Source organism: Enhydra lutris, unplaced genomic scaffold (genome assembly GCF_002288905.1).
Source record: "Enhydra lutris kenyoni isolate GAN:26980312 unplaced genomic scaffold, ASM228890v2 scaffoldscaffold82, whole genome shotgun sequence".
Taxonomy (NCBI): domain Eukaryota; kingdom Metazoa; phylum Chordata; class Mammalia; order Carnivora; family Mustelidae; genus Enhydra; species Enhydra lutris.
The window spans coordinates 5,499,240-5,512,515 of record NW_019154166.1 but is presented as its reverse complement, the minus strand read 5'-3'; the positions used below and the strand labels follow the sequence as shown (position 1 = coordinate 5,512,515).

Below are 13,276 nucleotides of genomic sequence, written 5' to 3'. Positions count from 1 at the left end.
ATGAAGCTCATTGGCTTACAGGGAGGTAACCAATCTCCAGGGATCAGAGATCCTCAGGTCTCCTGGGATGAAGCCAGCAGAGACCTTGATGCCTGGACCTCTGAGCTGGGCCAGGGTGGCATGAATAAACCTGGACCTCAACTGGGCTGCCACCCAGTTCCTAGTTCTGCTCCCCCACTGCCCCGCCCCTGAGTTGAGGCATACCTTGTAGTCCATCTGCTCTGAGCAGTTGAACACATACACCATGATGCCCAGTGCTCGGCCCAGGTCCTTGGTGGTCTCGGTCTTGCCTGTGCCTGCGGGTCCTGCTGGGGCTCCACTCATGGTCAGGTGCAGAGACTGGGTGAGGGTGATGTAGCATCTGGGGAACACAGGAAGGCGGAGGTCATTGCCAGGGCCCTAGGTGGCCTGACCAATGGCTCTGGCCCTGCTGGGTCCTAGGGAGATAGACCTCAGGTTCTAGGCCCTGGGAGACCCGACAGCTTCTGTAAAGGAAAGCCAGAGCCCCCCACTCCCACCTGTTCCCCTCAGCACTGTGGGGAGAACTCTCTGAAGGGTCACCTGATCCTTCAAGGGCATCACAGGCTCACTGCCACGCCTTCTGATCTTGCACCTGCTCACTGACCATCTCTCCATCCCTCCAGCCCCAGTGCCCTAAGTGTCTTCATGGAGAGCTACTCTCATGTGTCCATGCTATGTTCTGAATGTCTGTGTTCCCCAGCCTCCCAGTTCCTTTGAGGAAATCCTAACCCCCAAAGACTATAATGTGGGGAGGTGGGGCCTTTGGGAGGTGATTAGCTCATGAAGGTGGAGCCTCATGAATGGGATTAGTGCCCTTATAAAACAGGCTCCAGAGGGACCCTCTGTCCCCTCCACCACGCAAGCACATGGCGAGAAGATGGCAGCTATGAGCCAGAAAAGGGGTCCGTATGAGAATATGACCATGCTGGTGCCTTGATTTTGGACTCACCAGCTTCCAGAACTGTGAGAAATCCATCTCTGCTCTTTATAAGCTACCCAGACTGTAGTATATATTTTTTTTACAGAAGTTCAAGTAAACAAGGAGAGCCAGACACACTAGGACTGTGCTTATTCCTCTTTCTTTCCCCCATCTAGCCCCAGCCCTTCTGGTCCACCTGAGTCATGTTCTTCTTCAACACGGCTGCCAATAGCCCAGCTGGTGGCTACTCACCCCTTGGATCTCATATTTGACATGGTTTCCCCCACTTAGGAGTATTCCTGGACCTCTCAGGGTGGGGAAGTGAGCAGACGCCCCTCCGATGAACTCCTCCTCCACTGTATTCCACTCCAGCTTCCAACAATATAAGCCACACACACTGTTCATCTAGATCTTCATGAGGACATGAAGGTGGGGCCATGTCTCATTCATTGTTTCATCTCCAGAGACTAGTAGAGCTCTGGGCACATTAGGCCCTCAGTAATTATTGATGAAACAAGTTCATGAATGACAGGGTCAGTCATTGCATCTGTTTAACCCTCCTGTGACTATCTTTCCTAATTACAAAATAAAATCAGCTTTAAGCTTCTTTCTGTTGCTTCTTATTTTTTAGGTTTATTTACTTATTTTAGAGGGGGGAAGGGGTGCGGCAGAGAGAAACTCAAGCAGACTCCTCGCTGAGCGTGGAGCCTGACTCAGGGCTCAGTCCCACAACCCTGAGATTAGGACCTGAGCCAAAACCAAGAGTCAGATGCTCAGCTAACTGTTCCTCCCAGGCCCCCCTTGTTTCTGGTACTTTTAAAAAAGGACTTGCCTTTCCACTTAGTTGGAAATGTGCCTTTGGGTAATAAGCACATAAAAAGATGCTCAAAACCACTAGTCATTAGGGAAATGTGAGTCAAATCCACAGTGAGATACCATGATGCACCCTTGAGGATGACTATGGTCAAGAGTGTTGGCAACGATGTGAAAAAACTAGGAAACTCATACACATTTCTGAAGATGGAAAATGGTACAGCTACTTTGGAAGACTGTTCAGTAAAGTAAAGCTTACTGGGGCAACTAGATGGCTCAGTAGTTGGGCATCTGACTCTTGGTTTCTGCTCAGGTCATGATCTATGGTCATGGGGCTGAGGCCCAAGGTCATGTGGACTGAGGTTCCACAGTCAACAGGAAGTCTGCTTGGGATTCTCACCATCTGCTCATATCCTGCTTGCACTCTCTTTAATAAATAAATGAATCTTTAAAAGAAACAAAAACCAAACCAAACCAAAACGAAACAAAAATGTAAAGCTTACTGTATGATTCACTAATTCCCCTTCCAGGACTTTACTGAAGGGAAATGAGCATTTATGTTCAGATAAAGACTTACACAGAAATGTTCCTAGCAGCAATATTCTTTTTTTTTTTTTAAAGTTTTTTAAACTCTCAAAAAATTACTTTTTTTTGTTTGTTTTTTAATTAATTTATTTTTATAAACATATATTTTTATCCCCAGGGGTACAGGTCTGTGAATCGCCAGGTTTACACACTTCACAGCACTCACCATAGCACATACCCTCCCCAATGTCCATAACCCCACCCCCCTCTCCCAACCCCCCTCCCTCCAGCAACCCTCAGTTTGTTTTGTGAGATTAAGAGTCACTTATGGTTTGTCTCCCTCCCAATCCCATCTTGTTTCATTTACTCTTCTCTTACCCCCTTAACCCCCCCATGTTGCATCTCCTCTTCCTCATATCAGAGAGATCATATGATAGTTGTCTTTCTCCGATTGACTTATTTCACTAAGCATGATACCCTCTAGTTCCATCCACGTCGTCGCAAATGGCAAGATTTCATTTCTTTTGATGTAGCAGCAATATTCTTAATGCCAAGAACTGGAAACATCCCAAATGTCCATCAATGGCGAATGGGTAAGCAATTATGTGATGTATCTGTCCAGTAGAATACTATTTAACAATGTAAAGGAATGAAGTACCTATGGATATATGTTACAAGAGGGGGAAGCTTTAGAAGCATTATGCTAGGTCAAAGGTGCAAAATATCTTGTAGTGTATCATTTCATTGATACAATGTCTGGAAAACACAGAGACAGACAGTAGATCAGTGGCTGCTTGGGAAGAGGACTTGGGATTGACAAGAAAATGGTGATAGCCAAGTTTGAAACTGGATGGTGGTAATGGTTGTACAACTCTACAAATTACTAAAAGTCATTGAATCGTACATTTGTTTTAGGATTTTAGGTAATCTCTATACCCAATGTGGGGCTCGAATTTATAATCCCAATATTAAGAGTCACATGCTTCACTGGCAGAGCCAGCCAGGCATCCCTGAATTGCACACTTGTGATGGAGGAACTATAGAGCTCATACATTATACCTTGAGAAAGCCACTAAAAATGTGCCATTGGCCTAACTTTTCAAAACCTAGCAAATACATACCCAGGCTCTCCACCTGCAGGCTGGACCAGGAGGTGCTGTCCAAGGGGACTTCCAAAATGAATTCTGTTTCTGAATCTGATGTCTAAAGTTCACCTGAAACCACAGGCTAACACCCTTCATGCCAGATGGGGACTGTGTCTCCACTAGAAGCAAACTGGGTTTGAAAAGACTTGAAGAGAGTCCCTGAATTCTTCAACTGAGCGCAAAACTCCCGTATGTATTTCAGCCTTTGTATGTGAAACCCAGGAAAGCAGTTTCCCCAGGTAACTAGATCATCATGGAGGCCTGCACGCAGCATTAACCACAGCTGCCCTCATGGGCTGGGTTCTGCCCCCAGACTGGCCCCAGTGCCTTGCACGCTTCCCAGCCTCAGGCTTCTGCCAGAACTATCCAGGGCCTGCTACAGCCTTGTATCTCCCAGGAGGAAAGGCAAGAAGACTGGCAGAATCTCAGCCTCCTGTCTGCTCCCCTCCCCACTCTCCCCCATCCCCTCTCTGTCCTCCTCTGCTGGCTGGAGAGCAATCCCAGACCTCTTCTCTCTGCTGGGCAAGGCTCTCAAGGAATCTGGGAATCTAGAAGCCCAAGGTTTCACAGAAATAGAATTTGCCTAGAATCTGGAAAGAAATCCTTGGAACTGGGTGTCCATCTCATTTTAAGCTTCTATGAGCTTCTGATTATCTCCAGAGGAAGCACTTGGGGGTGTGTTTGGGGGGGGGGGAGTACAAAAACCAAAACAACACAAAACATAAGGAACATCTTTTTTCCCATAATAGGAGAACTCTAGAGCTAGAAGGGATTTCTGAGGTCAGCTAATCCAACACTTTTATTTTATAGATGGGAAGCCTAAGGTTCAGGAAGAGCAATCAGGCTAAGGTTCTCTAAATAACTCAGGCACGGGCCGTGGGCCTTGAGCTTGGGACATAAGAAAAACACAAAGGAACAATATTTCCCTCTTCTGCGTGAGGATTGCCATTATCTTGGGCCCCTGGCCAGCAGGCTGTCCCAGGTCTTAGGGACACCAGCCCCTGCTCTCACACTCCATCTGGGGTCTTGTTGGCTTGTCCGTCTCTAACATCAAGCCATCTGCTTCAGTCTGTGTCTGTTTTCCCCTGGAGGATGGTGGGTCACGCTACCATGGTCTAAGGCAAGGACTCTGGAGTCAGACGGAGGTCAGAGTCGCTTCTACTACAAAGTGAGCAACTTGACCAGGATCACAACCCTTGGTGCCTTTCAAAAGATGTCTCTGGAATCCATCATGTGGGTTTGGCTTTGCACCAAGTTCAGTACCTTTGCTGCTTTGAACCAATAGTGACTGTGGGAATGGCAGGGACTCCTGTAGGAGGCGCTCTCACCTGGCCGACTGGGCCCAACACGCCTGCAGATTAATTTTGTCTGGTTATTCCTGCACACGCAGACCCTTTCCTGCTGGGACAGACCTCAGGGGTCTGGTCTCTTCACCAAGCCAAGCTCTCTCCCATCAAGTCCTTCCAAGAGGACCACAGAGTCTCTTCCCCCAGTGGGGCAGGATTCCAGAAGGCGGCCCCTTCCACAGTGGGTCTGTGTAATTGTTTGAAAGGCTTTCCTGATATCAAGCGAAGTCAATCTTGTTCTCTTTGGGCAAATGACTTCTATAGGTCTTATTCTTATCTCCCCTGGCAGGCTTTTGTGAGGGTAAGATGAGACAAGAGATACGAAGGGGCCTTGAAAAGAGAAGGCCAATCCAAGTTTAAGGTATTATTTTTTAAGGTAACAAATACACACAATGTAGCTTTTCTTTTTTGATACAGTTATTCAATTGGCAGCTTAGAGAAAACATCAAAGCCAAGGCATCTTGATTTCAGCTATAAATAGCCTGTTGCTATCCCAGAAATGTGGTCTGACTAATCTTAGAGCTGGTGAAATCATAGTTGGTTTGTATTCATTTTCTACTGCTGCGTAAGAAATCACCATAAACTAAGTGGCTTAAAATAACACTCCTTTATTGCCTCCCTCTTTGAGGTCAGAAGTCCAAGTGGCTTCTCTATGGTGGGTCTCATAAGACCAAAATCAAGTTATCTTATCTGAACACTCTGGGGAAGCATCTGCCTCCTAACTCACTTACGTTCTTGGCAGAATTAAGTTCCTACCATTTGTAGGACTGAGGTCCTTGTTGGTTGCTGTTGGGCATAGGATGGCTTGGCTCTGAAGGCCATGCTCCCATCTTTGCAAATGGCTCCCTCCGCCTTTAAAATCAACAAGGGCATGTCAAAGTTTTCTTAGGTTTCAAATCTCTCCGATCTTCCCTTCTGTCCTCAGCCAGGAGAAAGCTCTGCTTTCAAGGTCTCATATGGTTACCTTGAATAATTTCCCTCTTGCCATAAAACAAAATGTTATCATGGGAATGATACCATGATATTCACGGTTTTCACCTGTACTCAAAGGAGAGGAGCTCACACAAGGAAAAAGGTCACTGGAGATCACGTTCTTGGAATTCTCCCTATCACACAGTTCAGTAATCATAACTGTGGAATGAACGTGAATGCCAACGATCCCTCCCTGGTGGGGGGGCCTCTGGTGACATCAGCAGGACTCAGGTCCCTGCTGTTTGTTATTGCTATTGACAACTTGAATGAAGACATAACTGATTATATACAAGATAGTCTGATATTCTAAATAATCTCAACAGTTGAAAATGATGGGGTTGACCCAACAATGTGAACTTTAGGAAGGATAAATGTAAATTAATCTTTGAGGGCTTCCGCATATATAGGACAGGGGAGAGGGGAGAGGTGGTTAGAGGACAGTCCACAGAAAAAAGATCCATGGCTTTTAAGAGGTCCCAGGCTCAAAATGAGAAACACCATTGACAGAAGAAGACTGTCCTCAGCATCATCCTAAAACAAATCTGTCCCTCTGATAACACTTGAATATTTAAATTTCAAACGCTGTCCTCAACCTAGATGCCCCCAATTCTACGATCTGTTTCTTATGTCATTTGGTTCTGAGCTCCTTTGTCACCCAGTGCTCATCTTTCTCTTTGCCCACACTAGTTGGTAAATGTCACTCTCAAGACATGACAGAAAGAACTGAAAGCATTGGCTGATATGTGATCTCTTTAGCGAAGACGACAGCACACTGGGGCACTGGGGTGGCTCAGTTGGGTAAGCATCCAACTCTTGATGCAGCTCAAGTCATGACCTCCTGGGTCATGAGACTGAGCCCTGCCTGGGGTTCTGCACTCAATGGGAAGTCCACTTGAGGATTCTCTCTCCCTCTGCCCCACTCCCCCACAAAGGAAATAAATCTTAAAAAAATAACAACATACCTAGTATGAAACCTGAGTTGGTACAACTATGCTTTATGCTGTATGTCTTGAATATAAGTGGGCATTCTAGAAGTCACATAGAAAACTCAAGAGAATCTGAAACAAAATTCTTCAAATTTTTAACAGAGGGCAGTAGATGGGCAGAATAAAAGATGAATTTATAAAAATCAGTGTTCTCCTATATATGAGTGAAAAGATGGATAAAAAAAGATATCGTGAAATTAAGCAAAGATTTCTTAGCCACAACACCTAAAGCATGGTGCATAAAAGACAGACAGACTGGACCTCATCAAAATTAACAACTTCTGCACTTCAAAAGACACCACTGAGAAAGAGAAGAGGTAAGCAGGAGACTGGGACAGGATACTTACAAACATGTGTGCAATATAACAAGAAGATTCAAAGAATTCTTAAAATTTAAGGAGAGGACAAAGAGATCAATCAAACAGTAGGCAAAAGATTTGAATGGGATTATGCCAAAGAAGATCTCCAGTTGGCTAATGAGACCATAAAAAGGTGCTCAACATCTTTATTAGGGAAATGTCAATGAAAACTCTGATGAGATACTACTTCCCACCCACTCAATGGTTGTAATAAACAAGACAGATAACAACAAAGTTGTCCTGGCTGTAGAGAAAGGAGGACACTTATACTCCGCTACTAGTGGGGGCATGAAATGATTCTGCCACTTTGGAAAATAGCTTGGCGGGTTCCCAAAAGGTTAAACATGAAACAGTGGTACCACCCAGCAATTCCCCTCCTGGGTGTGTACCCAAGAGAAATGAAAACTTAAGCTGACACAAAGACTTGTTCACAGCAGCATGATTTTTAATAGCCCCAAACCAGAAATAACCTCAGTGTCCATCAAAGGGTGCCTGGATAGACAAAATGTGTCCTGTCTATAAAATGGGAGGTTATTCAGAAATAAAAAGCAAAAGATTACAGACACTTGCTCTATCATGGACGAAGCCCCAGGACTGTGCGTAAATTGAAAGAAGCTGGAAACGAGGGGCCACACATCGTATGGCTCCATCTCTAAGAAATGTCTGGAATAAGACAAGTTTAGAGAGACAGAAAGTGGGTTGTCTGGGGCTGGGGACAGGAATGGGCACATAAACGGGCATCAGGAATCTTATCAAGGAGGATAAAAATGTTGTAAAATTGATTTATGGTGATGGTTACACCACTTGGTAAAGTTGCTAAAAACCATTCAGGGGCGTACTTGGAGAGGGTAAAACTTTTTGATGCATGAAAGAAACCTCGATCAAGTTGTTTAAAAACATATATTGTAGAAAAAACCACCTTATATAGCAACAGCATTTTTAAAAACATCTAGTGATAATATGAATACTCAAAACCCATATAACAATACTTAAGACACTTTTCTGATGTAACTGCAAGATATTCAAACATAGTTCAAGATAGGGAACAACATAAAAATATCACATGTTGTAAAAATGGTTCTTCCTTCCAAATTAACTGGAAGATATTAAGGCTTGCTGACCAGAACCCTAACCATTTATATTCTGTAACTTGAAAAAACGAGTCAAGTTCAGGGGTGCCTGGGTGGCCCAGTAGTTAAGTGTCTGCCTTTGGCTCAAGTCATGATCCCAGGGTCCTGGGATTGAGCCCCCCGTCAGGCTCCCTGCTTGGCAGGAAGCCTGCCTCTCCCTCTCCCGCTCCCCCTGCTTGTGTTCCCTCTTTCGGTACGTCTCTCTCTGTCATATAAATAAATAAAATCCTTAAGAAAAAAAATGATTCAAGTTCATTTGAAAAGAAATAGAAGAGCAAAGAAAATTTTATATATATATAGTACATATATAAAAGATAATGTGGGGGCGCCTGGGTGGCTTAGTGGGTTAAAGCCTCTGCCTTTGGCTCAGGTCATGATCTCAGGGTCCTGGGATCAAGCCCCGCATCGGGCTCTCTGCTCAGCAGGGAGCCTGCTTCCCCCTCTCTCTCTGCCTGCCTCTCTGCCTGTGATCTCTCTATCAAATAAAAAAATAAAATAAAATAAAAAATAAAAGATGATGTGGGACCTTAACTACATAAATAGAACTCAGGACAAAGCCACAGTCTTTAAATAATATGGCACAGTGCTGGGCATGAAGATGAGACAGAATAGACATTTTGAGACAGTTTGGTAACTCAGAATTTTGGAAGTTGTAGAGCGAACATCATAAATGGGTGAGGGAAATGGCATATTACTCACTAAAAATGTGCCCGTCAGTTACTTAGAAACCAAAGAAATAAAGTATTCCCTGCCATCGTTTCTGTGGGTGTTCTTTGCTCAGGATTGCACACATATGGTAAAAGCCCTCTGTCTACATGGCCTTCGATCAAAGTATCTCCCACCTTCCCAGGCGTGGGAACAAGGCTCGGGCTGGGCAAAATGATTGAGCTCACTGGCTCTAGTAATGGATGCAGAGGTTGACACGGGATCTAAATGGGACACATCAGGGTCCCCTGAAGGAGTTGGACCTATGGGGCTGAGAAAGACAGGGAAGGGATCCCTCTTCTTCCTGGACCAGGAGTCCCAAAGTCATGGGCATGGAGACCACCCTTGCTACTATCCAAAGAAAACCCATGCAAGAAAGAAGACAATGCTCAGAAGGAAACAGAGCCATGATAGGAGAGTGTCCCATTGCTGAGAGTTCCCTGTCTGGGCCCGGAGCTGCTACACGGAGCAAGCTAGACTCAAACAGGTCCTCCCTCTGTTTACGTTAGTTTAGGCTTGGCTTCTATCACTTGTAACCAAAAATGTTTTGGTAAGAACGCTCATCTAACTCAATGGTCAAAAAGTTTACCAAAAACACTGAAAAGTGGAAAAATAAAATAAAGCACAATAAAATATAGTGAATATTGGCATGCCTGGGTGGCTCAGTGGGTTAAGACCTCTCTGCCTTCGGATCAGGTCAAGATCCTAGGATCGAGCCCCACGTCGGGCCCCTTGCTCAGTGGGGAGCCTGCTTTTCCTCTGCCTCTGCCTGCCACTCTGCCTGCTTGTGTGTGCTCTCTCTCTGACAAATAAATAAGTAAAATCTTTAAAATATATAGTGAATATTAAGTTGATCTTGAAATGGCGGGGGCTTTCTAAACATAAAAGTAATAAAAAGGGCAATGATAGTTACAAATGATTCACAGGAAAGGAAAATCTCATAGCCATAAACACATAAAAATGCTCAAGCCTGTGAGTAATTAAGGACATCCAAATCCAAGTGAGATACTATACTGACATACAAAATTAATAATACTTTAAACAATAATACTGAATGCTGGTGAGGGTGTTGAGAGGTGAACATTCTCGTAAACAGCCAGTGAGAGTGGTAATGATACTTGTTTCAAGAATAATTTTAAAGTATGTGTCATCTAATTATTCTGCCTCCTGAAATCTCTCCTCGAAAAATAATGAGAAATATCATAAAAAAAAGTATAAGCAAGTACATGGCAGATTCATTTTTAATAGTAAAGGCTTAGGTGTGACTCAAACATTTCATACTATGGGTGTGTTACAGAAATAATGGGATGCTTGTGAAGAGAAGGTAAATCAGCTCTTAGAGTGTTTCAGAAGAATGTTTCGAGAATATACACACGATACAAGGTTATGTTTAAAAAAAAAAAAAAAAAGCAGGGACGTCTGGGTGGCTCAGTTGGTTAAGCCGCTGCCTTTGGCTCAGGCCATGATCTCAGGGTCCTGGGATCAAGCCCTGCATCAGGCTCCCTGCTCACGGGAGCCTGCTTCTCTCTCTGCCTCTGCCTGCCATTTTGCCTGCTTGTGCTCTCTCTCTGACAAATAAATTAAAAAAAAAAAAAAGCAATCTACCATTTTTTACATAAAGCATATGATGGCAATTGCCAAGTGTCAAAATCTCCAGGCAGAAGTTAACAGACTAGATATTAACAACGGTCATCTCTGCGTGACTTTACGTCTTGGTTGACAGAGCACTAAGTTTTCTGATAAAAACTGCAGATAGAAACTTGGAAAGCACAGGACTTTTGCTAGCTGTGCCCTTCCCCGGCCAATCACCTTCAAAGACTCTTGGGTCAATTATATCTCACCTGCTTGCTGTAGTTCCTGAGAAATTAGAAGGTACTCTAACTCGATAAGCACTTGATTAAAACCGTACTTAGCACAGCGCAGGGCAGAAAGGGGCGGCTGGGTGTGAAGGTGACGGGAGGGGAGTTATGGGGGCGGGGGTGGAGGAAAGGAAGTCATCCAAAGGTTTGAGCAATTATGTGAATTGTTTTTGTTCAGCCTGAAAAATCATTTCCATTTAGTTCTTCAGCTTAGTGCTGGGCCGGAGCCCCGCGATGGTGGTGAAGCCACTGCACTCACTTACATATTCAGGTCCCATCCGGGCAGTGGGAAATTCCAAAGAAATAGGCATAATCAGTCGGATGTACTGTAATGCGGGGATGCTTTTAATGAATGTGCAAAGGTTGTATGGATCAATTGTCCGTTTGATTAATTCCTCCACAGGAGAGAATTAAATGTACTTAGGCTACACACCAGCAAAGGGTGAACGCTCTTTAAAATGTGATTTTCTGTGCTAAGGCCATTTTCTTTTTTTCTTTTCTTTTTTTTTTTCTGGGCAAAACATTTCTTGAGCTAATAATGGAAGTCAATGAGAAAATAGAATTTTACATATAAATATTCACGATGTACCATTTTGTCAGAAAAGCAAGTAAGGTGCAAAACGAGGTCAAGGTCTATATAGTATTCACCATTATTTGCAGGAAATGTTCCTTTCTAGTTCTTATTTGCATTGTTCCATAGAAGGGGTGATAAATTCCTATTTTAGAGATAATTCCTTGTCAAAGCTTTACCCTCTCCCTCTCTCGAAGGCGTTTGGCATTAGAGTACTACAGGCTTCTAAACTCAAACAAGGCAATTATCTTCTCCGACCCTGGGGCGGGTGTGAAGGCTCAGGGAAACGGAAAGTCTTGCACTTTTTATCACTTGGAATGATAACGTCTGATATGTCTGCAGAAAGGAAGAAGATACGTTCTGACAGGTATAAGGAAGCTAGGACACATACTCAAGTCTCAGAAATCATTTCACTGAACTTGCTAAAGGAATGAATTTCTTGAATGCCTATCAGGTGCCCCACGTGGTATTGGGTCCCACATGGCAGAGCAGTGAGTAGATCAAGGTCAATGTCACCACGTAACATACAGTCTAGGGCAAGAGATAGACATTAATCAAATGGTTCAAATATAAAATGGCTTCATCATTCTGTTGCAAGTGATCTAAGTTCCCCAACTATTAACTTCTCCTCCAAGGCTGGCAGAAAAACTCACTGCCAAAGAGGATCCTGGGCCAGATTTCCTTCCTGCTTAGGGCTGGTGTCTTACTGAGAGTCACTATTAAGACAAAGACACATGAGAGGGTCCACTCTGAATGAAGTGTGAGGGGGGAAAACCTTTCCTTTGAGCCACACTGAATGAATGCCTTGAAGGGACTGATCCCGAGTGAAGGCCAAGTACAACCCTAAGATGGCCAATCCCCCCAAGACCTGCTGTTGCCAACACTGTCCCAGCTGCAGAGAAATTCGTGTCTCTTTCAGAACAGATGTTCTCTGCCTTTTGTCCTAAGCTGGGGCCTGGAGGAGTTGCTGGTCCCCAGCTCAGAGCAGAAGACAGAGTAGCTGTTCCTCCTTCTTTGGGAGCCAAGGCACGAGTCCTCCACCCATCTCCTGAGTCAACCTCTTTTTTGATCCGGTCTATTCCCACAGTCTGGGTCTTCAATACTCAACCACCAATCATTCATTTGACATACTAATTTCAAGGTCTGCTAGGTGCTGGTGACACAGCAACGAACAAGACAGACAAAGCTCCTTGATGGGAGAGAGCTTCCATTCCAAAGGGAAATATAGCCAACAAACAAGCAAGCAAGGTCTTTGCAGAATGTGGGAGATGTTAGGAAGAAGGTGAACACTGGGAACCATCTTGGTTATTGCTGTGTGTGTGTGAGGAGGCAGAGTGAGGCGGGATATTAGTAAGAGAGGTCATGGAAGGTCTCCTCAGGTCTGAGGACAGAATTAAAGGATGAGAAGGTGACTATGGAACAGTGAGCATGGGAAAGGCCTTCCTGGAAGAGGGAACCCCCCCATGTATAGAAGGTTCTAATTTAAGGGGATCAAGGAACAGAAAGGAGGCGAGTGGGGCTGGGGTGCAGGGACGAGGTGTCGGGGCAGCAGACAGGCATTGCTAGGTCCCACAGGGAATTCAGATTTTAGTCTAAGTGCAGTGGGGAGTGACCAGAGACAATGATGTGGCCTCTGCGGGCTCCCCACCTCCCAAAACGTGGCATCTAAGAGTAAACGTGGAAAGGTTTGAGGGGGACTCTGGGTGGAAGAGCCTTCCAGACTGGGCAGGAAGATGAATTAAAGAAATGTACAGCATGGGGGCAGAGAGGAGAGATGAACCATGAGGTCTGGTTCTATGGATGATGTTGGGATATTCCCACATCCCATTTCGTCCCATGAGTACCGTCATCATGATTCCACTCAGCGTATCTTGGAAACACAACTGAGGATCTGACCAGAAGGCAGGTGGCAAGAGAAAATTAAA

At 44.6% G+C, this 13,276-nt stretch overlaps 1 protein-coding gene across 1 annotated transcript in view; it reads right to left on the bottom strand.

The window, feature by feature from the left end:
* The window catches only part of LOC111161130 (dynein axonemal heavy chain 9), a 317,708-nt gene that overhangs the window by 208,756 nt on the left and 95,676 nt on the right, over positions 1-13,276 (bottom strand). Inside the window, exon 27 of the mRNA XM_022524635.1 lies at positions 205-361. Within this exon, the coding sequence (XP_022380343.1) occupies positions 205-361 (157 nt within the window). The remainder of the gene's footprint in view (positions 1-204; positions 362-13,276) is intronic.